We start from the raw sequence: 16,855 nt of genomic DNA on the forward strand, positions 1-16,855 counted from the left end.
AAATAAACCAATAGTGCAATGCCTAACACAAAGGCACAGAGTTACGTTCAAGAAATGATTATTTCTTGGTTAGTGTCCACTTTTTACTGACTAAATTATGAAACTAACACGCATACCTGGATCCAATATTAAACAAATTGAAGAGTTTGTAAATCTATCAGTTGAGACTGAGACTATAGTTTAGGCTGAATAAAGGCTTTCAATGACTGTTTTTTCATTTAAAATATGTGATACTTATACTGACAGCCATTCTAACTTTGCTATTATCTTTATCTTAATGATCTCAGTGAAGAAACTTGGATCAGAAAAATAATATTTTTACCATACATGGTCTTTATTTACAAGAGGAGCAGGTCACATTTTCATATAATGTATCCTGAGAAAGACATCAAGTACCTGTTAAATAAGTGATTTGTTTGAGAACCTAAATGTCGGTCAGTAGGGTATTAATTTGCTAATCAGTCATGAACATTTTTATTTATGCTTTACTGACCACAGCCAGCCGTGTTTTAGGCAATCGCAATACAGTTTTGAATTACTCAGTATGTGTTCTGAGGCAACGTTCAGCTCTTGTGGGAGATGTCAGCGTGTAAGCCAGGAACTATAGTCCAGTGTATCAGTTAGTATAGCGTGTTACCTGAGCACAAAGAAGGGGGTCTACTCCAGTGTCAGAGTAGTTCAGAGAAGTTTTTGGAAGACAGAGTATTTTAATTCTCCTCCAAAGAAAGAGTAGGAGGATTAAGTCAATGTGTGAATATTCCAGGAGCAGGAAAAATACATGTACAAAGACTTGGCAAGAAAAAAATGTGTTATGTTAGATTGTGTATGCATATATATAATCCACAAATCCATACATAAACATAAAAATCTCCATAGCAAAGTTTTTGTTTGTTTTCTATGATCTACCGTTCCAAACACTCCAAGCAATGATAAAATTAAGTATTTCCTCCTTCAATATTTCAGGAGTTTGTATATTTTCCTATTGATATTTTTATCAATTCAGGGGTGTGATGATCATCTTTCCTGCTTGCTTTCTCTTTCTGAATCAGAGCTTCTTGGGAACAGACACATACTATTTTTATCTATTGTTTCTGAGAACTAGCAGTATTCTCAGAACACACTGCACTCAATAAATAGCTACTAAAGTGAACTGAATTGAATTAATGGAAGTACAGCAAAGTAACATGTACAAGTGAGTGCCTTTCAGTAACCCTGACACAGCAATTCTTGTTTTTCTAGAGAACTCAGATTTAAAGAATCTCAGTAAGTTGACTAAAATCACATGGTCCAAAGTTTAATGGAGTGTAGCCAGAGATTCCTATCCCACCCTGATTCCAGGCCTATCCTGCTACACACACCCCCAGGATACCACTTCAGGCATCTAGAAGTGTTTTCAGATCATTGTAGTTTTATTTTTGTGTTTATATATGACAAAAAAGCTTGGGTCCTCTTAAAACATGGGCTATTAGCTTAGTGGGCCTTCTCATAAAAGGCTCATAAGGTTGTTTTGTGTGTGTGCTTTTTTGTTTGTTTTTGGCCATATACTATTATTAGAATCTGTCATTACCTGGGGACTCTAAACCATTAGCTATGTCCTCCTTGAATGAATTTAATAGAAGTAACCCAAATGGTGACCTGAATGTCACTAGGAAAGATCGAAGTCAATATGAAGCAATATTGTGGGTACTATTTTGAAGAGAAGAATTCAAAAGAGTAAAAATAATTTACATTGTGAATTCTTTATTATCTCAAGATTAGTAAAATATAATTACTATATTTTACCAAAATACAACTAATTGACCTCTCTTACCCAACCCTCTTTGTCCAGAGGACAATATATGTTCTTCCTGGCTTTAATGGTGTTTCCAGTATTTTCTTTCCTGTTGGCATTCCCAGCGGATGCACATAGACGAACACCATGTTTATAAACCAAACAAAAGCTAGAAGATTCCATTTATCAGAGATGTTCCAGTGTGCTATTAATGTGGGGGTCAAAGATGATGGTCTTAACAATTACCTACAAGACTGATTAAAAATACGGGTTGCTGGGCATCTCCTCTAGAAAGTCTGCCTAGTACTGCTGAAGTGGAGCTCAGAGGTCTGTTTTTGAAACAACCTCCCGGAGGATTTTTATGAGCGATCCTTGAACCACACTTTGAAACCACAGCTCCAGGGTGGTTGCATTATAATGCCAAAGAGCCAAACCTCTGCAGAGGCTGCCTCTTGTCAGATGGCAGTGGTTAAGTATTTGAGGTTTGGAGAGCCACAGAACCAAGTTCAAATCCTGGTCCCACTCGCTTACCTGCTATATGACCACAGGGGCGTTATGAAACCTCTGTATACCTCAGTTCCCTGTCTCCAAAGGAGGATAAAAGAATATGTCCTGAAGTGATTATAGAAACAAATAAATTGAGGTGTGTTGCCTGATTACAATTGGTAATTGCCCCATAAACATTAGCTTGATATAATATATTATTTCATTAACTCTACAGTGCACATTTTTCATATTTAAATGCTTATGGAGTCTTACAATTATTGTCAGTAAGTTGTATAAAAAGATTCTATTGATAGTTTTTATTAAGAGTAAGAAAGGACTGTTATCAAAGCATATTAGAGATTAGGAACAGAATCGATTCCTAGGAAGACTACTGTGTTCAATGAAGCTTTGGTTGCTGGGTACTAGAATTTGCTGCAGGTTCCCAGTGACAAAATAATTTTTAGTGGAGGAACATCCCCACAGTCCCTAAGAAGAGACCTTGCATACATCTGACAAAGAATGGTGAAGAACCTGTTCCATACAGGATTTAGTAGACCTGGAAGAGGAAGGATGTATGTAGAAGAGACAGAGCCCTGCTTATCAAGATGCAGCACTCAAGTCAGTGGTTAAAAACATGCCATAAAAGGAACAGGGAACTATGACAACACAATGATTTTATCAGATTTTATGCTGTCCATAAATGCTTTTGACTACCCGATAAGAGGGTGAGAAAAGAACTCAGCTGACTTAACCACTTTCAAATATTGAAATCTTGAGCACATTAAGCATTGGTTTTCAGGGACAGACACCTACAAATCTGAAATTTGTCAATGCATACCATCTGGAAGAAGATTTATATATGCACTGCATAGCTCAGTACTCATCATGGAACCAAAGCCTCATTAATCTGTATTTCTCCCTCTGATCTCTTTATTGAGCTTGCTTTTCCTATTTCCAGCATTTTGTGGACCATTGCCACTCACCTCTACTGTGTTGCCTTGATACTAGTATATCTAAAAGCCCTCGCAGAAGTCCAGTTTTGCATCCTGATTTTCCTGTATTATGTTGATGATGTTATATTTTGCTACTCATCAGGGCTCCGACCACAGACTTATACTTAACAGCTCTGTCTTTTACTCATACATGTGGCTTGTTTTATAAATTCTTTCTTTAGAACTTCTTTTTCATTCTCTCCCTCACTTACCAAATCTTTGGTTACTGAGGGCCTATCATGTGCCAGGAATTTTACAGAAATAAAATCCCTGCCTTATTTACCATATTGTCTAACAGAAAGTCATCTAAGATTTTAACTCAATTTTGAAGTGTTATAGTATGTGTGTGCCAGTCACCATAAAAGCACAGAAGAGGGACAACTGACTCACCAATAATATATAATTTTGTTTTATAATCATGTAACATTCGTATGATATTTGATTAGGTAAGTACTAATTTGTGCTAACAATATTGTTGTGTAGGCCAGATAAAATGTCCCAAGGAAATGTTTATGCTAACTCATTTTACAGATGAGCTAGTGGGGAAGGAGGTTACGACTTGAACAGCATCACATAGCCAATAGATTACAGAGATCTTAGCTCCAGTTTCAGATGGGGAATGGGAGAAAAACTATGTTAGAGGTACTATTTGCTCTGGGTCTTAAATAACTCTCCACCTCATGGTGATAAGAATAGGGTGCTTAAGACAAAAAGAAAATGTGCAAAAACTGAGAGATTTGGAATGTGCAAAAGCTGAGAGCCTGGAATTCATGAATGCAGGTCTGAGGCAGAAATAGAGGCACACAAAGTACCAAAGAAGGCCCTGAAGTGAGAGAGAATGTTGTCGTTTTCAACAAAAGTCCATGAAGGTCAGTGTGGCTGAAGAAGAATGAAGGGCAGAGTAGAAGGAGATGAGGTCAAAAGGGCATGTTGACCAGTTTACTTTTGGGATTTACACACTTTCGTGATGCTTTGCGCTTCCCCTTGTGCTGAGGTGGGACGTCAGTGAGGAGGCAAGATAGGGTTATAGGAAGTCAAGAGGAGGAGCGGAGAGATTTTTGAAAGTTTGTAGGATAAACCAGACAAGAGGTGAGAGTGTCTTTGCCAGGGGAGCCGAGATGCAGGTAGGTCAGATTTGGGGTATATTTTGAAGGAAGTCGGGAGGATTTGCTGGATGAGGGCATGTGGGGTGTGGAAGAATATGCAAAGGCAGTGAAGACTCCGATGCATTGGATTGAACAATTTGAGGGATGGGCTCCTTACCTGAGATGATAAAGACTTCTGGAGGAAGTAGTTTGATTTAATTTCAATGTTGAAAATAACACTGTGGTGCCAGTGTGGAGGGTGCATTGGAAAGGCTCATATACATCAAGGCAGAGTTCAGTCTGGAACCTCAGTCATGTATGAAGCAGTGATGAATGTCCTCACAGTGACCATGGCCGTGGGAAACGCAGGAAAAGAGCTTAATTGCAGACGCTATTGCAGTAGTTTCCGGGGTGGGTTGGATGTAGTAGAAGGGGGAGGATCTAAAATGGGAAGTTCCAGGGTTTCTTAGCTGTGACCCCAGACCACTTCTCAGGCGCGGCTCGGGAGGCCTGTATCATTCTAATTAAGCAAATACCAAGAATGTAGAGACTTTCCTATTTGAAACCATTTATGTTCACCTCCATTCCTCTCCTTCCTATCAATATTAGCTTCAGAGTCGGGATGTCTTTCCAGCTTTTTTCACTTCCTTCTCATCTCAGAAAATGAATAAACTAAGCTTTTAAGCTTAGATGTTCAGTATTTTTTAATTTTTGTGGAAAATTCCAAATTACCAGGCCTGAGCATTTGCAATATATGTTTTTTGTTATTTTATCCAGTTTTGTAAAGGTATAACTGACATAGAACATTGCCTAATTTTAAAGTGTTCAACATAATGATTTAATATATGTGTATGTTGCAAAATGATTGACACAATAATTTTGATGAACATCCATCAACTTACATAATTACAATTTTTTTCTTTGGAATGAGAACTTTTAACATCTACTTCTTAATAATTAGGATCTACTCTCTAGGTAACTTTCAAATTTACAATACATTATTATTAACTGTAGTCACCATGTTGGGCATTACATCCCCAGAACTAATCAATCATAATTGGAAGTTTGTACCTTTTGACCACCTTTATGCATTTCCTCTAACCACTAACCTCCGTCTCTTGCTTCTGATAACCAGCAATCTATTTTCTATTTCTATGATTTCTTTTTTGTTTTTTAGATTACAAGTATAAGTAAGATCATACAGTATCACAGTATTTGTTTTTGTCTGACTCATTTCACTTAGCATAATGCCCTAAAGGTCCACCCATATTGTCACAAATAGCAGAATTACCCTCTTTTTATGGCTGTATAATATCCCATTGTATCTTTCCAGTTGTGCACATTTCTTAATCCACATTTTCTTTATTCATTCACTCATTGAAGGACATTGAGCTGTTTCCATGTTTTGGCTATTGTAAATAGTGCCACAGTGATCAAGAGGGTGCAGATATCTTTTTGAGATAGGGGATGTCTTTTCCTTTGGATACATACCCAGAAGTAGAATGGCTGAATTATATGGTGGTTCTATTTTTAATTTTTTGAAGAACTTCCATACAGTTTTCCATAGTGGCCACATTAAGTTACATTCTCACCATCAGTGCACAAGGGTTTTTTTCTCCACAGCCTCACCAACTTTTGTTATCTCTTGACTTTTTTATGATGGTCATTCTAACAGGTGTGAGGTGGTACTTTCTTGTAGTTTTGATCTGCATTTGATTTGGGTAGTGATGCTGAGCACCTTTTCAGGTACCTGTTGGCTAATTGTATGTCTTTGGAAGAATGTCTATTCAGATCCTCTGCCCATTTTTTTTTTATTAAGCTATCATTGATATACACTCTTATGAAGGTTTCACAAGAAAAACAATGTGGTTATCACATTCACCTTATTATTGAGACCCCCCCTACATACCCCATTGCAGTCACTGTCCATCAGTGTAGTAAGATGCCACAGAGTCCCTATTTGTCTTCTCTGAGGTACACCGTTTTCCCCATGACCCCACACACACCATGTGCTCCAGTCATGATAACCCACAATCTCTGTCTCCATTCCTCCCCACCCACCCTCCAACAACCCTCCCCTTTGGTAACCACTAGTCCCTTCCTGGAGTCTGTGAGTCTGCTGCTATTTTGTGCCTTCAGTTTTGCTTCATTGTTATACTCCACAAATGAGGGAAATCATTTGGTATTTGTCTTTCTCTTCCTGACTTATTTCTCTGAGCATAATACCCTCTAGATCCATCCATGTTGTTGCAAATGGTGGATTTGTTTCTTTCTTATGGCTGAATAGTATTCTACTGTGTATATGTACCACCTCTTCTTTATCCATTCATCTACTGATGGACATTTAGATTGCTTCCATATCTTGGCTCTTGTAAATAGTGCTGCAATAAACATAGGGGTGCATGTCTTTTTGAATCTGAGAAGTTGTTTTCTTTGGGTAAATTCCTATTAGTGGAGTGGCCAGGTCAAATGGTATTTCTATTTTTAGTTTTCTGAGGAACCTCCATATTGCTTTCCACAATGGTTGAACTAGTTTACATTCCCACTAGCAGTGTAGGAGGGTTCACCTTTCTCTGCACCTCGCCAGCATTTGTTGTTCTTAGTCTTTTCAATGTTTGCCATCCTAACTGGTGTAAGGTGATATCACATTGTGGTTTTAATTTGCATTTCCCTGATAATTAGCCGTGTGGAGCATCTTTTCATGTGCCTGTTGGCCATCTGAATTTCTTCTTTGGAGAAATGTCTGTTCATAGCCTCTGCCCAGTTTTTAATCTGGTTATTTGCTTTTTGGGTGTTGAGGCATGTGAGTTCTTTATATATTTTGGATGATAACCCCTTGTCAAATATGTTATTTACAAATATATTCTCCCATACTGTAGGATGCCTTTTTTGTTCACCTGATGGTGTCCTTTGCTGTACAGAAGCTTTTTAGCATGTGGCAGACCCATTTGTTCATTTTTTATTTTGTTTCCCTTGCCCGAGGAGATGCGTTCAGGAAAAAGTTGCTAATATTTATATTCAAGAGATTTTTGCCTGTTTTCTTCTAAGAGTTTTATGGTTTCATGACTTTCATTCAGGTCTTTGATCCATTTTGAGTTTACTTTTGTGTATGGGGTTAGACAATAATCCAGTTTTATTCTCTTGCATGTAGCTGTCCAGTTTTGCCAACACCAATTGTTGAAGAGGCTATCATTTCCCGATTGTATATCTATGGCTCCTTTATTGTAACTTAATTGACCATATATGCTTGGGTTAATATCTGGACTCTCTATTCTGTGCCATTGGACTATGAGTCTATTCTTGTGCCAGTACCAAATTGTCCTGATTACTGTGGCTTTGTATTAGTGCTTGAAGTCAGGGAGCGTAATCCCCCCTGCTTAATTCTTCCTTCTCAGGATTGCTTTGGCTATTTGGAGTCTTTTGTGGTTCCATATGAATTTTAAAGCTACTTGCTCTAGTTCGTTGAAGAATGCTGTTCATATTTTGATAGGGATTGCATTGAATCTGTAGATTGCTTTAGGCAGGATGGCCATTTTGACAATATTAATTATTCCTATCCATGAGCATGGGATGTGTTTCCATTTATTAGTATCTTCTTTAATTTCTCTCATGAGTGTCTTGTAGTTTTCAGAGTATAGGTCTTTCACTGCCTTGGTTAGGTTTATTCCTAGGTATTTTATTCTTTTTGATGCAATTGTGAATGGAATTGTTTTCCTGATTTCTCTTTCTGCTAGTTCATCATTAGTGTATAGTAATGCAAAAGATTTCTATGTACTAATTTTGTATCCTGCAACTTTGCTGAATTCAGATATTAGATCTAGTAGTTTTGGAGTGGATTTTTTTAGGGTTTTTTATGTACAATATCATTTCATCTGCAAACAGGGACAGTTTAACTTCTTCCTTGCCAATCTGGATGCCTTTTATTTCTTTGTGTTGTCTGATTGCTGTGAGACTGCCAGAACTATGTTGAATAAAAGTGAGGAGAATGGGCATCCTTGTCTTGTTCCTGATCCTAATGGAAAAGCTTTCAGCTTCTCGCTGTTAAGTATGATGTTGGCTGTGGGTTTGTCATATATGGCCTTTATAATGTTGAGGTGCTTGCCCTCTATACACATTTGCTGAGAGTTTTTATCATGAATGGATCCTCTGCCCGTTTTTAATAAGATTTTTTTTTTTTACTATTGTGTTGTATGTATTCTTTATATATTTTGGTTGTATTCTTTATATACATATACTTTACCACTTATCAAACATAGGATTTGTAAATATTTTCTCCCATTCTGTAGGTTGCCTTTCATTTTGTTGGTTGTCCCCTTTGCTGTGCAGCTTTTTAATTTGATGTAGTCCTAACTTGTTTATCTTTCCTTTTGCTGCCTTTGCTTTTGGTGTCAAATCTAAAAAAAATGTTGCTCAGACTGATGTCAAGGAGCTGACCCTCTGTTTTCTTCTGGGAGATTCATGGTTTCAAGTCTTTTATATAAGTCTCTGATCCATGTTGAATTAATGTCTGTATATGGTGTAAATAGGGGCCCAGTTTAATTACTTTTTATGTGACTGTCCAGTTTTCAGCACTGTTTATTGAATAGATTATCCTTTCTCGATTGCATATTCTTAGCTCCTTTTTCATACATTAATTGACCACATAATCATGGGTTTATTTTGGGGCTCTCTATTCTGTGCCATTGGTCTCTGTGTCAGTTTTTATGTAAATAGTATACTGGTTTGATTACTATAGCTTTGTAAAATAGTTTGAATTCATTGGAATTTTGATAAGGATATCACTGGACCTGTAGATCACTTTGGGTAGTTCGGACATTTTAACAATGTTAATTTTGCTAATCCATGAGCACGGAATAACTTTCCATTTGTTTGTGTCCAAAATATCACAAAACTAATCTGGTCTCCTTACCTTCAATCCCAGCTCCCCAAGTACCACACTAGTATTCCCCAAATACTTTTTGTACTTTTTGCATTTTGTTATTCCCTTACTCATAGAACTTGAGTGGTTGCCCCCTCTCCCCAAGATGATGGTTATCTTAACTTGCATTGAAGATTTATTATGCTTCCTATATTTCTTACCTTAGCCCAAGTCCCAACTTTATTAAAATTCTTCAGAAAGGATTTCCTGGTTCCCTGGACAACCACCATCTTCTTTTCACCAATACTGCCCAATACCAGTTCTCTGCCCGATACCAGTTCTCTGCCCATTGGCCCTGCTGGCTCCAAAATTCAATTTCCAGATTAATCTTCCTGAAAGTCCACTCCAAATCAAGCCATTTCTCTAGTCTGAAGCACATTTTTACCCTCTATTGCCTACTGATATGATTACAAACTCTTCCTTTGGCTGCTGCATCCTGCTATCTCAGAAGTTCTGACTTGTTTTTCTCACTGCCCACAGTTCACAGAACAATGCACTCCCATCAGTAATGTCTCATACTGGCTACAATGATCTTCAAGGACAGAGCAGATACACTCAGGGCCACATAGTGGTCTCTGAGTAGAATAATTGTAACATGTATATAACCAACACTTCCATAGTGCTTATTATGTGCTAGGTATTTTTTGAGCATTTTAAAAGTGTGGACTTGTTAAATCCACCTAACAGAACTATGAGGTAGACATTGTTGTTCTATTTTTCAGATGAAGAAACTGAGGCCCAAAAAGGATAAACAATTTTCTTAAGGTCACATGATTAATAAATAGCAGAGTTAGAATTCAATCTCAGTCTAGGTCTGCAGTTTATCCTGTTAATTCCTCTGGCATGTTGCCCTTGGATTCCTGCCACCTACCACCTACCACCTACCACCTACCACCTCCTTTCCCAACACTGGAGGCTGAGAATTACTAAGCTCAATTATTTTAATTAAGTTTCAAAAGATCCCCTTCTATTTTGAAAGTGGCCAGAATCAGTCAAGCCTGTAATAACTGTTACTTCTCTGATCTCCTCAATCGCCTTTCTAGGATCCCACTTATTTTACTTGACATACATTATCTGTGCTGTCATCAAACTGTGTGATATATATCATAATTCTCTAACTACACTGAAAAATTTCTGAAACCAGGCCATAATTGGCACTGCAAGTGGCTTTTCTGATTTTCCATTTTGTTACCGGCCCCTCTGATCTAAGTTAAGTTACTTCTCTCTCTTCTCTTTCCCTTGCCTAATCCAGTCCACATAAAACCCAGTTCTAAGTTTCAATTCTTCATGAATTCATGAAACATTCTTAATCACCTCCGCCTTTTCTTTCTGTGGAGAGGAAGAAGCCACATCCATTAAGTGGCCCAGAGTAAGCAAGCAGTGTGTGATGGTGGTTATATTGCTTGAGATTCTCACTACCCTTTTCCCACTCAGCGTAGGAGTTGTATCTGGTCTTCCAGACTAGAGTCTTTGACCCCACATGTTCATTCCAAAGCCCCTCACCAGTTCAGTGTATCTAAGGTGAAGCCTCGGTTCTGTTCCTGCCTACCACCTCTCCCTCCCCACCATTGTCTGCTGAAATAAAAACTCACTCCTCCATTGGTACCAGAAAGTCTACCATCCCACCACTGACTTGTCCTTCTGACTTCATCTCATACTCACTGTACCTGTGATACCTTCAAAGCAAACCAGACCAAAGCTACTCCCATAAAAAGTTCTGGTTTTCCACCTCTGTACTTCTGATTATGCTATTGATTTCACTAGAAGTGCCATCCCTCCCCCTGCCCTCTCTCTTTGCATCTTGATACCTTCACATTGACTGTCTTCTTCTTCTGTTGGCTCATTTTTTAGAGTCTCAGTAATTTATTTAAATCTCTCACTTTGCCTTCTGTTTGGCTACAGGCCTCATCTTCTTTACCGGATTTGAAAATTTCTGAAGCCCAGCAATGGGCCTTACCTAAATCAGTTATCGTTGCAATATTATCCAGTGCTTTATATATAGTAGGTATGTTGAATTGAAATAACTGCTAACCCCCATTTGACTAGAAATGTGAGCCATTATTCTAACACCATCTTACCCATCATTTTGCAAATGACAAATCAGAGGCTAGGATGAGTTAAGAAAAAGCCTTCTAAGTTCTAGGCCACAGGAAGGACATATTGGGATTGATTAAGCAGCCCCTGGTATCATCTTTAGAAATCCCTAAATCTTGACTCAGTATTTATGTGTATTTCCTACATATTTACTTTGGCAAAATTCACATTACTTAGAACTAATACCAGACATTTCTGAAGCTTAGTTTCCTTTCCTGTAAAACCAGAATAATAATATCTGCTTTATAAGGTGGTCATGGGGATTTAAGGAAATACATATCAAATTTGATAATATATTATTTGTAAAAATAAGTATTGCATACAGTAGGTACTGAAAATGCATACTGTATTGTTTAGTGAGTATTAAGTTTCTTCCTCCTGTCATGGTGACCATGGCCTGGGATCCACGGTTGAAGTTGCCTGACAGGGTGGGCTGGACATGAGAGCAGAGGCCACACAGAACAGCCTGGGAAGCAGTCTTCTTGGGAGGGAGCCACACATAAACCATAAGCCATTGACCTTAGAGGAGGAAGGAGGTTCTGAGATTGGCAGTGGATAGTTTCTCACTCTTGTAAAAAGAAAAGAAAAAACTGCTAAGTATTAGCAGGATACAACCTCTCCACATCCTAGAATTTTCCCTAAAATAATCGGAAGGACTGAACTCGAATTCAGGAAGAATGTTGTTCTGACTGTGCATGGTGGTGTCTTCTGGTAATGTCTCTATGAACCACTTAAAATCATCTCCCTGACTTTGCCCCCATCCCACCCTTTCCCACCCCCACTCCCCGGGTGGCCTCCTTGTCTCCATTCCAGGAGGAGGATGGCAGTGCTCCCATTCCTTAGAATAGAGCTCCTGCCTGATCGGGAATCCTAGTGTATTCTTTTTCTAAAAGACCCTCCTCCAGAGGGGAGTGGAGGAGGAAAATCCCTGTTTTCTGCTACAATTTTTTTAAATTACAAAAGTCAAGCATAATGTTTTGTAAAGGATCCCCCCCCACACACACACAAATTAATATAACATGAATGTTTTCTCCATTTCATTAAATATGGAATCAAAATAGTTTGACCCGTGAAGAACTCATAGAGACTAGCTAGCTGAGCTCCCCCATTTGACAGATGAAAATACTGAGGCCCCCAGAGGTGGCAGACAGGAAAGGATGCCAGCTCCCCATTGTCAGCCAAGCCAGAGACACTCAGCGTCCCCTGGAAGCCCAGGCTCTCAGTAGAGGAAAGCTGTCCTTGTTGCTCAGAGCTGGGACACTACTAACAAATGCTTCCCAACTCACTGAAATCTCTGGAGGGGCTCCCACTGGCCTTTGTGCCTGAGAACCCATTTCACTGCTACTTTCTCAGTTTGCTGGGTTCATATAAACAGCAGAGCAGAATGAAATGGCCCCAGCTGGCCAGGTGGGAAGGCTGCAGGGTCCAGGAAGCACGCATAACCTGAAGAAATGTCTCTGCCGCTTTTATTCACCTACAGTCTCTACAGTGGTCATTGCCTTAGGAGAAGTGGAAAAAAAAAAATTGAATTGACAGGGACACAACTGTGAAAACACTACTATTGGTTTTCAGAGAGCATTATAGATTCAAATTTGCTTATATTCAGTCTTTTTTTCTCTCTCCATTTCTATTATTTTCTGATTTTTCTTTCTCCAGTTTCTCTCTTTACCTCCTTGCTTGGTAGCCTCCCTTGAACACTGTTTCTAGCATCAAAGCTTTTACATATATACCGTTAAATATTCTTAACCTGATGTAATTAAACAAAGGAAGGAAGTTGGACTGAATCAATGACAAGCTGGAGAAATAAGCAATTTTTTAAGCAAATGTAGTTTTATTACTCTTAAGGATATACTGAGACTATTGAAAGCAGTAACAGAGCTTCCTTGCTTAGGAAATGGATGGTTGCCTTACCTCCTACATAAGCACATATTGTAAATTTACTGTTTCAAATAAAATACATGGGTTTTTTTTTTGCTAGAGACCTTTACTCTTTAAATAGACTCACATCTGTTTCTTTACAAATTACATAGCAAAAATTATTTTTACTTGAACATTGCAGATATTGAGATACAAATGCAAATCTCAGTTGTTTAAAACTTGGTGCTAACGAGGTCAAGACCACACAGTAAATCTCTCTATCTGCCAGTTTTCTCCTTTGTGTGGCCACAAGTGTGGGAATGACAAGTTCTGGTCATAAGAAGTGTTAGGGGAGAGGATGTGGATGAATCTGTCCTCTATGCTGTTGCACAATTGGAAGATGGCTCTGTCTCATCAGCTGTGCACCCATGGTTAGTAGCTTCATCTATCTTCATGAGCATCAGTTCTTTTAGAATTTTAAAGCTGATTTTAGCACCATCACTTTTCCTTTCATAACTTATTTGTTTGATATTTCTACTTTCTGCTATGTGGTAGTGTTACTTAAGATTAGATGAGCATTTTCTGTGTTTGGTAACATTTCCTGCATTTGTATTTATATCCTACTTGTTAAGGCTAATAATACTGTGAGCTCATAGAATTGCATGTACACTCTGAAGTAATAATAATGATCTGTTTCATAAGATGGGTGATTTTTTTATAAATTTCTCATTCCAACTCAAAGAGTGACTATTTTCTCTTGATTAAAATGTATTTCTTAATTAAATTAAAATGCAAATATAGGCAGGCTGTGTCTATGGTTTTACTAGAATTATTTAAAGAAGGTTTTAAATCAACCTGCTGTTAATATTTCAGTCAGGAACTATTGGGTTTATTGTTGGGCCAGTACTGCCATGTTCCATTTTCAAGATTACCGAAAGTGCTGAGGAAATGTAATCATACTGCCCAGGTTTTATAAGTTTTGCCCACTCTTCTCAAACACTGCTTTCCTGTATACTTCCTAAGTTATGCTGGTGATGTTGGAAAAATATCAAGTGCTAAAAGTTTAGAACCCCTTGAAATTAAGTTTTGAACAGTTTACTATTTGTTTTAAAGAAATATTTTATTACACAGAATGGAATCAACTCTTAAACTTAAGGGAACCTTAATTTTATAATTTATAATGAAATTAAAAATCTGGAAGAGTACTTCAAGAAACCATTTGGTCCAACTTTTTACTTTATATTATAAATATATTTGTATTAGAAATTATGCCTAATGCTATGAGTTTAATTATGATACTGTTTAGCATTTTTTCAGAAGCGTCCTATCATTTCTGTAACACATTGATTAACATAATATATTAAAATATTGTTTTATAACTTCGTCTCTTTCTTTCTGTTATTTTTAGGGACCTCAGTGAAAACCAAATTCAGGCAATTCCAAGGAAGGCTTTCCGTGGGGCAGTTGACATTAAAAATCTGTAAGTATTTTTTTTTCTAATTTGTACTGTTTTTTAAAAAGTTATCCATTTTTAAAGTTAAATTTATATTGAATTAAGTGCTGGAAGAAAATGCTGAAAGCCCTGTATGTCTTTATGTTTGCTTAGGGAATCTTATAACAATAAGTTTCAAATTGTTTTCACAAGCTATCTGAAGAAATTCTCTTTTAGAAGATGTCTTGAATCTGAAGTTGTTATCAAATTAATTCTTCAAGCCTTGTGATTTATCTTGTGAAATCTAAAGAAATGATTTCCTTAAAAGGTATTTGCAATTTATTTTCTTTTTACTGTCGACTGACTTTCATGATTCCCTTTCGTTATCATTATCAGTATTTATTGGGAACTCAGAATAGAAATATTTTTTTCTGGAAAGAGTAGATAATATTTTCTTGTTAGAGATACCGGTAGCCTAGAGCTAGAGCTTTTTTTATAGCTTTTAGATCACCATTTTCATTACATGCTTAAGTGTGAGAATGAGAAAGTTATGTCTTTCCCATGTGTGAATATTTTTCTTATGTCCTTTCCCTTATGAAAGGATTGTATGTATAGCCTTCTTTAAAAAGAAAAAGAAAAAGTAAACTGTATTTCTATATTTTCCCTTGATAAATCTTTAATCTGATATCTTGTATAGAAGTGTTCTTTGCAAATACCCATACTTTTGAAGGTACAGATCAGATATAAGATCTCAGTGACAATCTTAATATTGTCAGTATATATCTTTATAAATTTAAAAATACCATATTAGCCTTTGAAATGGTGTTTTTTGACTGGACATAAAATATTTTCCTTAGGTTTTATTAGCTTGGAATGTTAGGGGTGAAAAAACCCTGTGTGCTGAGATTATCAAGAATTCAATATTTCTTAGCTCCATAATAAGCAGAGTAGGCACTTTTTCAATAATTGACTTATATTCAGAATTCTCCCTGGTGGAATCCAACAGTATTTTTCTAGTAGTGAAAGTGAGACAGATGTTTTATCAAAGAAGATGACTGCTTATAAAGCTTAAAGTTCTGGTCTCTCTATGTCTTTACAATGTAAATGGCTTTTATTTTAAATTTGCACTTTCTAAATGTAAAGGTAAAGACAGAAAAACACAACCTAGATATACATGTGTAGAGCCATTAAAATCTTGGCCCTAGGTTTTTCATAACATGCTCACATGTTAAAAGGATTTTATTTGCCTTCTTTGTATCTTCTCTAGCTAGGGCATGGGAAAGTCTTCAGGTGGATTCAGTGACGAAGCGTGTTCAAAACGGCCTTTATATATTATGCCTGGTCAGAGAAATATAAAGATCCTTACTACCACCTATTCAAGTTGCCTGTATGTCACCATAAAAAGATAGTAATGGCTGCAGTTGAGCACCCTTTGGGAATGTCACTTCCAATCTCACCACAGCATTATTTCTAAATCCTTTAAAACAGGTGGCTTTTAATCTTCTGAAGAAAGATATTCAGGGAATCTAAGGCTGTAAGTAGCCCTTCTCCCATAGTTAAGGATACATTTGGGAATGGGATATCACTTATGGTGGGATTCTTCCTTATGTTCTCTTCAGTTATTCTTAAAAAAATGTGATCTTAAAAGTCTAGAGGTAAAACGAAAAGTGATATGCTAGCCTGTATGCTTTGAAGACTGCAATGTTGATTCAGCAAGATTTTTGAGAATCTTTTTCCCCATATTCATCATCCTTCCCTCCAAATTTAAAGGCAGTTATTATGTATACAGTAGATGACTTTAGGACTAGAATCTCAGAATCTTTTGCTATTTATTGGATTCACCTTTACAAAATGAATATCATAATTCCTTGGGATTGATGCGGCAATTAGGCAATGAAGACACATGAAAGACCCTTTAATATAGTAAAATGTTGTGAAATGGAGTGTACTAATGAACTAATCAATGGCTAGAAGTTAGCCCTGAAAAAGATACAGTAAGAAGACAGGAAATTAGAATATGAAGTAATTTGCAGTATTAGAATGCATAAAATGGACCCTTGTCTACTATGGGTCAGTTAGACATGGAGCTACAAAATGGAAAAAAGAAAATGTGTAAGAAAGTACTAAATGAATAATATACATGGACCTTGTTTTAGCAACAAGGTATTAAGTGCTATAGGTGCTGAGCAAAGAAAGAGATGAAAGTACTGCTTTAGGTTA

At 37.2% G+C, this 16,855-nt stretch overlaps 1 protein-coding gene across 4 annotated transcripts in view; it reads left to right on the forward strand.

Annotated features, from left to right (window-relative positions):
- The window catches only part of SLIT2 (slit guidance ligand 2), a 357,572-nt gene that overhangs the window by 200,127 nt on the left and 140,590 nt on the right, over positions 1-16,855 (forward strand). For all 4 annotated transcript variants that reach the window (XM_036921029.2, XM_057502128.1, XM_036921031.2 and 1 more), the window contains one exon: positions 14,612-14,683. In XM_036921029.2, coding sequence (XP_036776924.2) covers positions 14,612-14,683 — 72 coding nt within the window. The remainder of the gene's footprint in view (positions 1-14,611; positions 14,684-16,855) is intronic.

Source organism: Manis pentadactyla, chromosome 5 (genome assembly GCF_030020395.1).
Source record: "Manis pentadactyla isolate mManPen7 chromosome 5, mManPen7.hap1, whole genome shotgun sequence".
NCBI classification, from domain to species: domain Eukaryota; kingdom Metazoa; phylum Chordata; class Mammalia; order Pholidota; family Manidae; genus Manis; species Manis pentadactyla.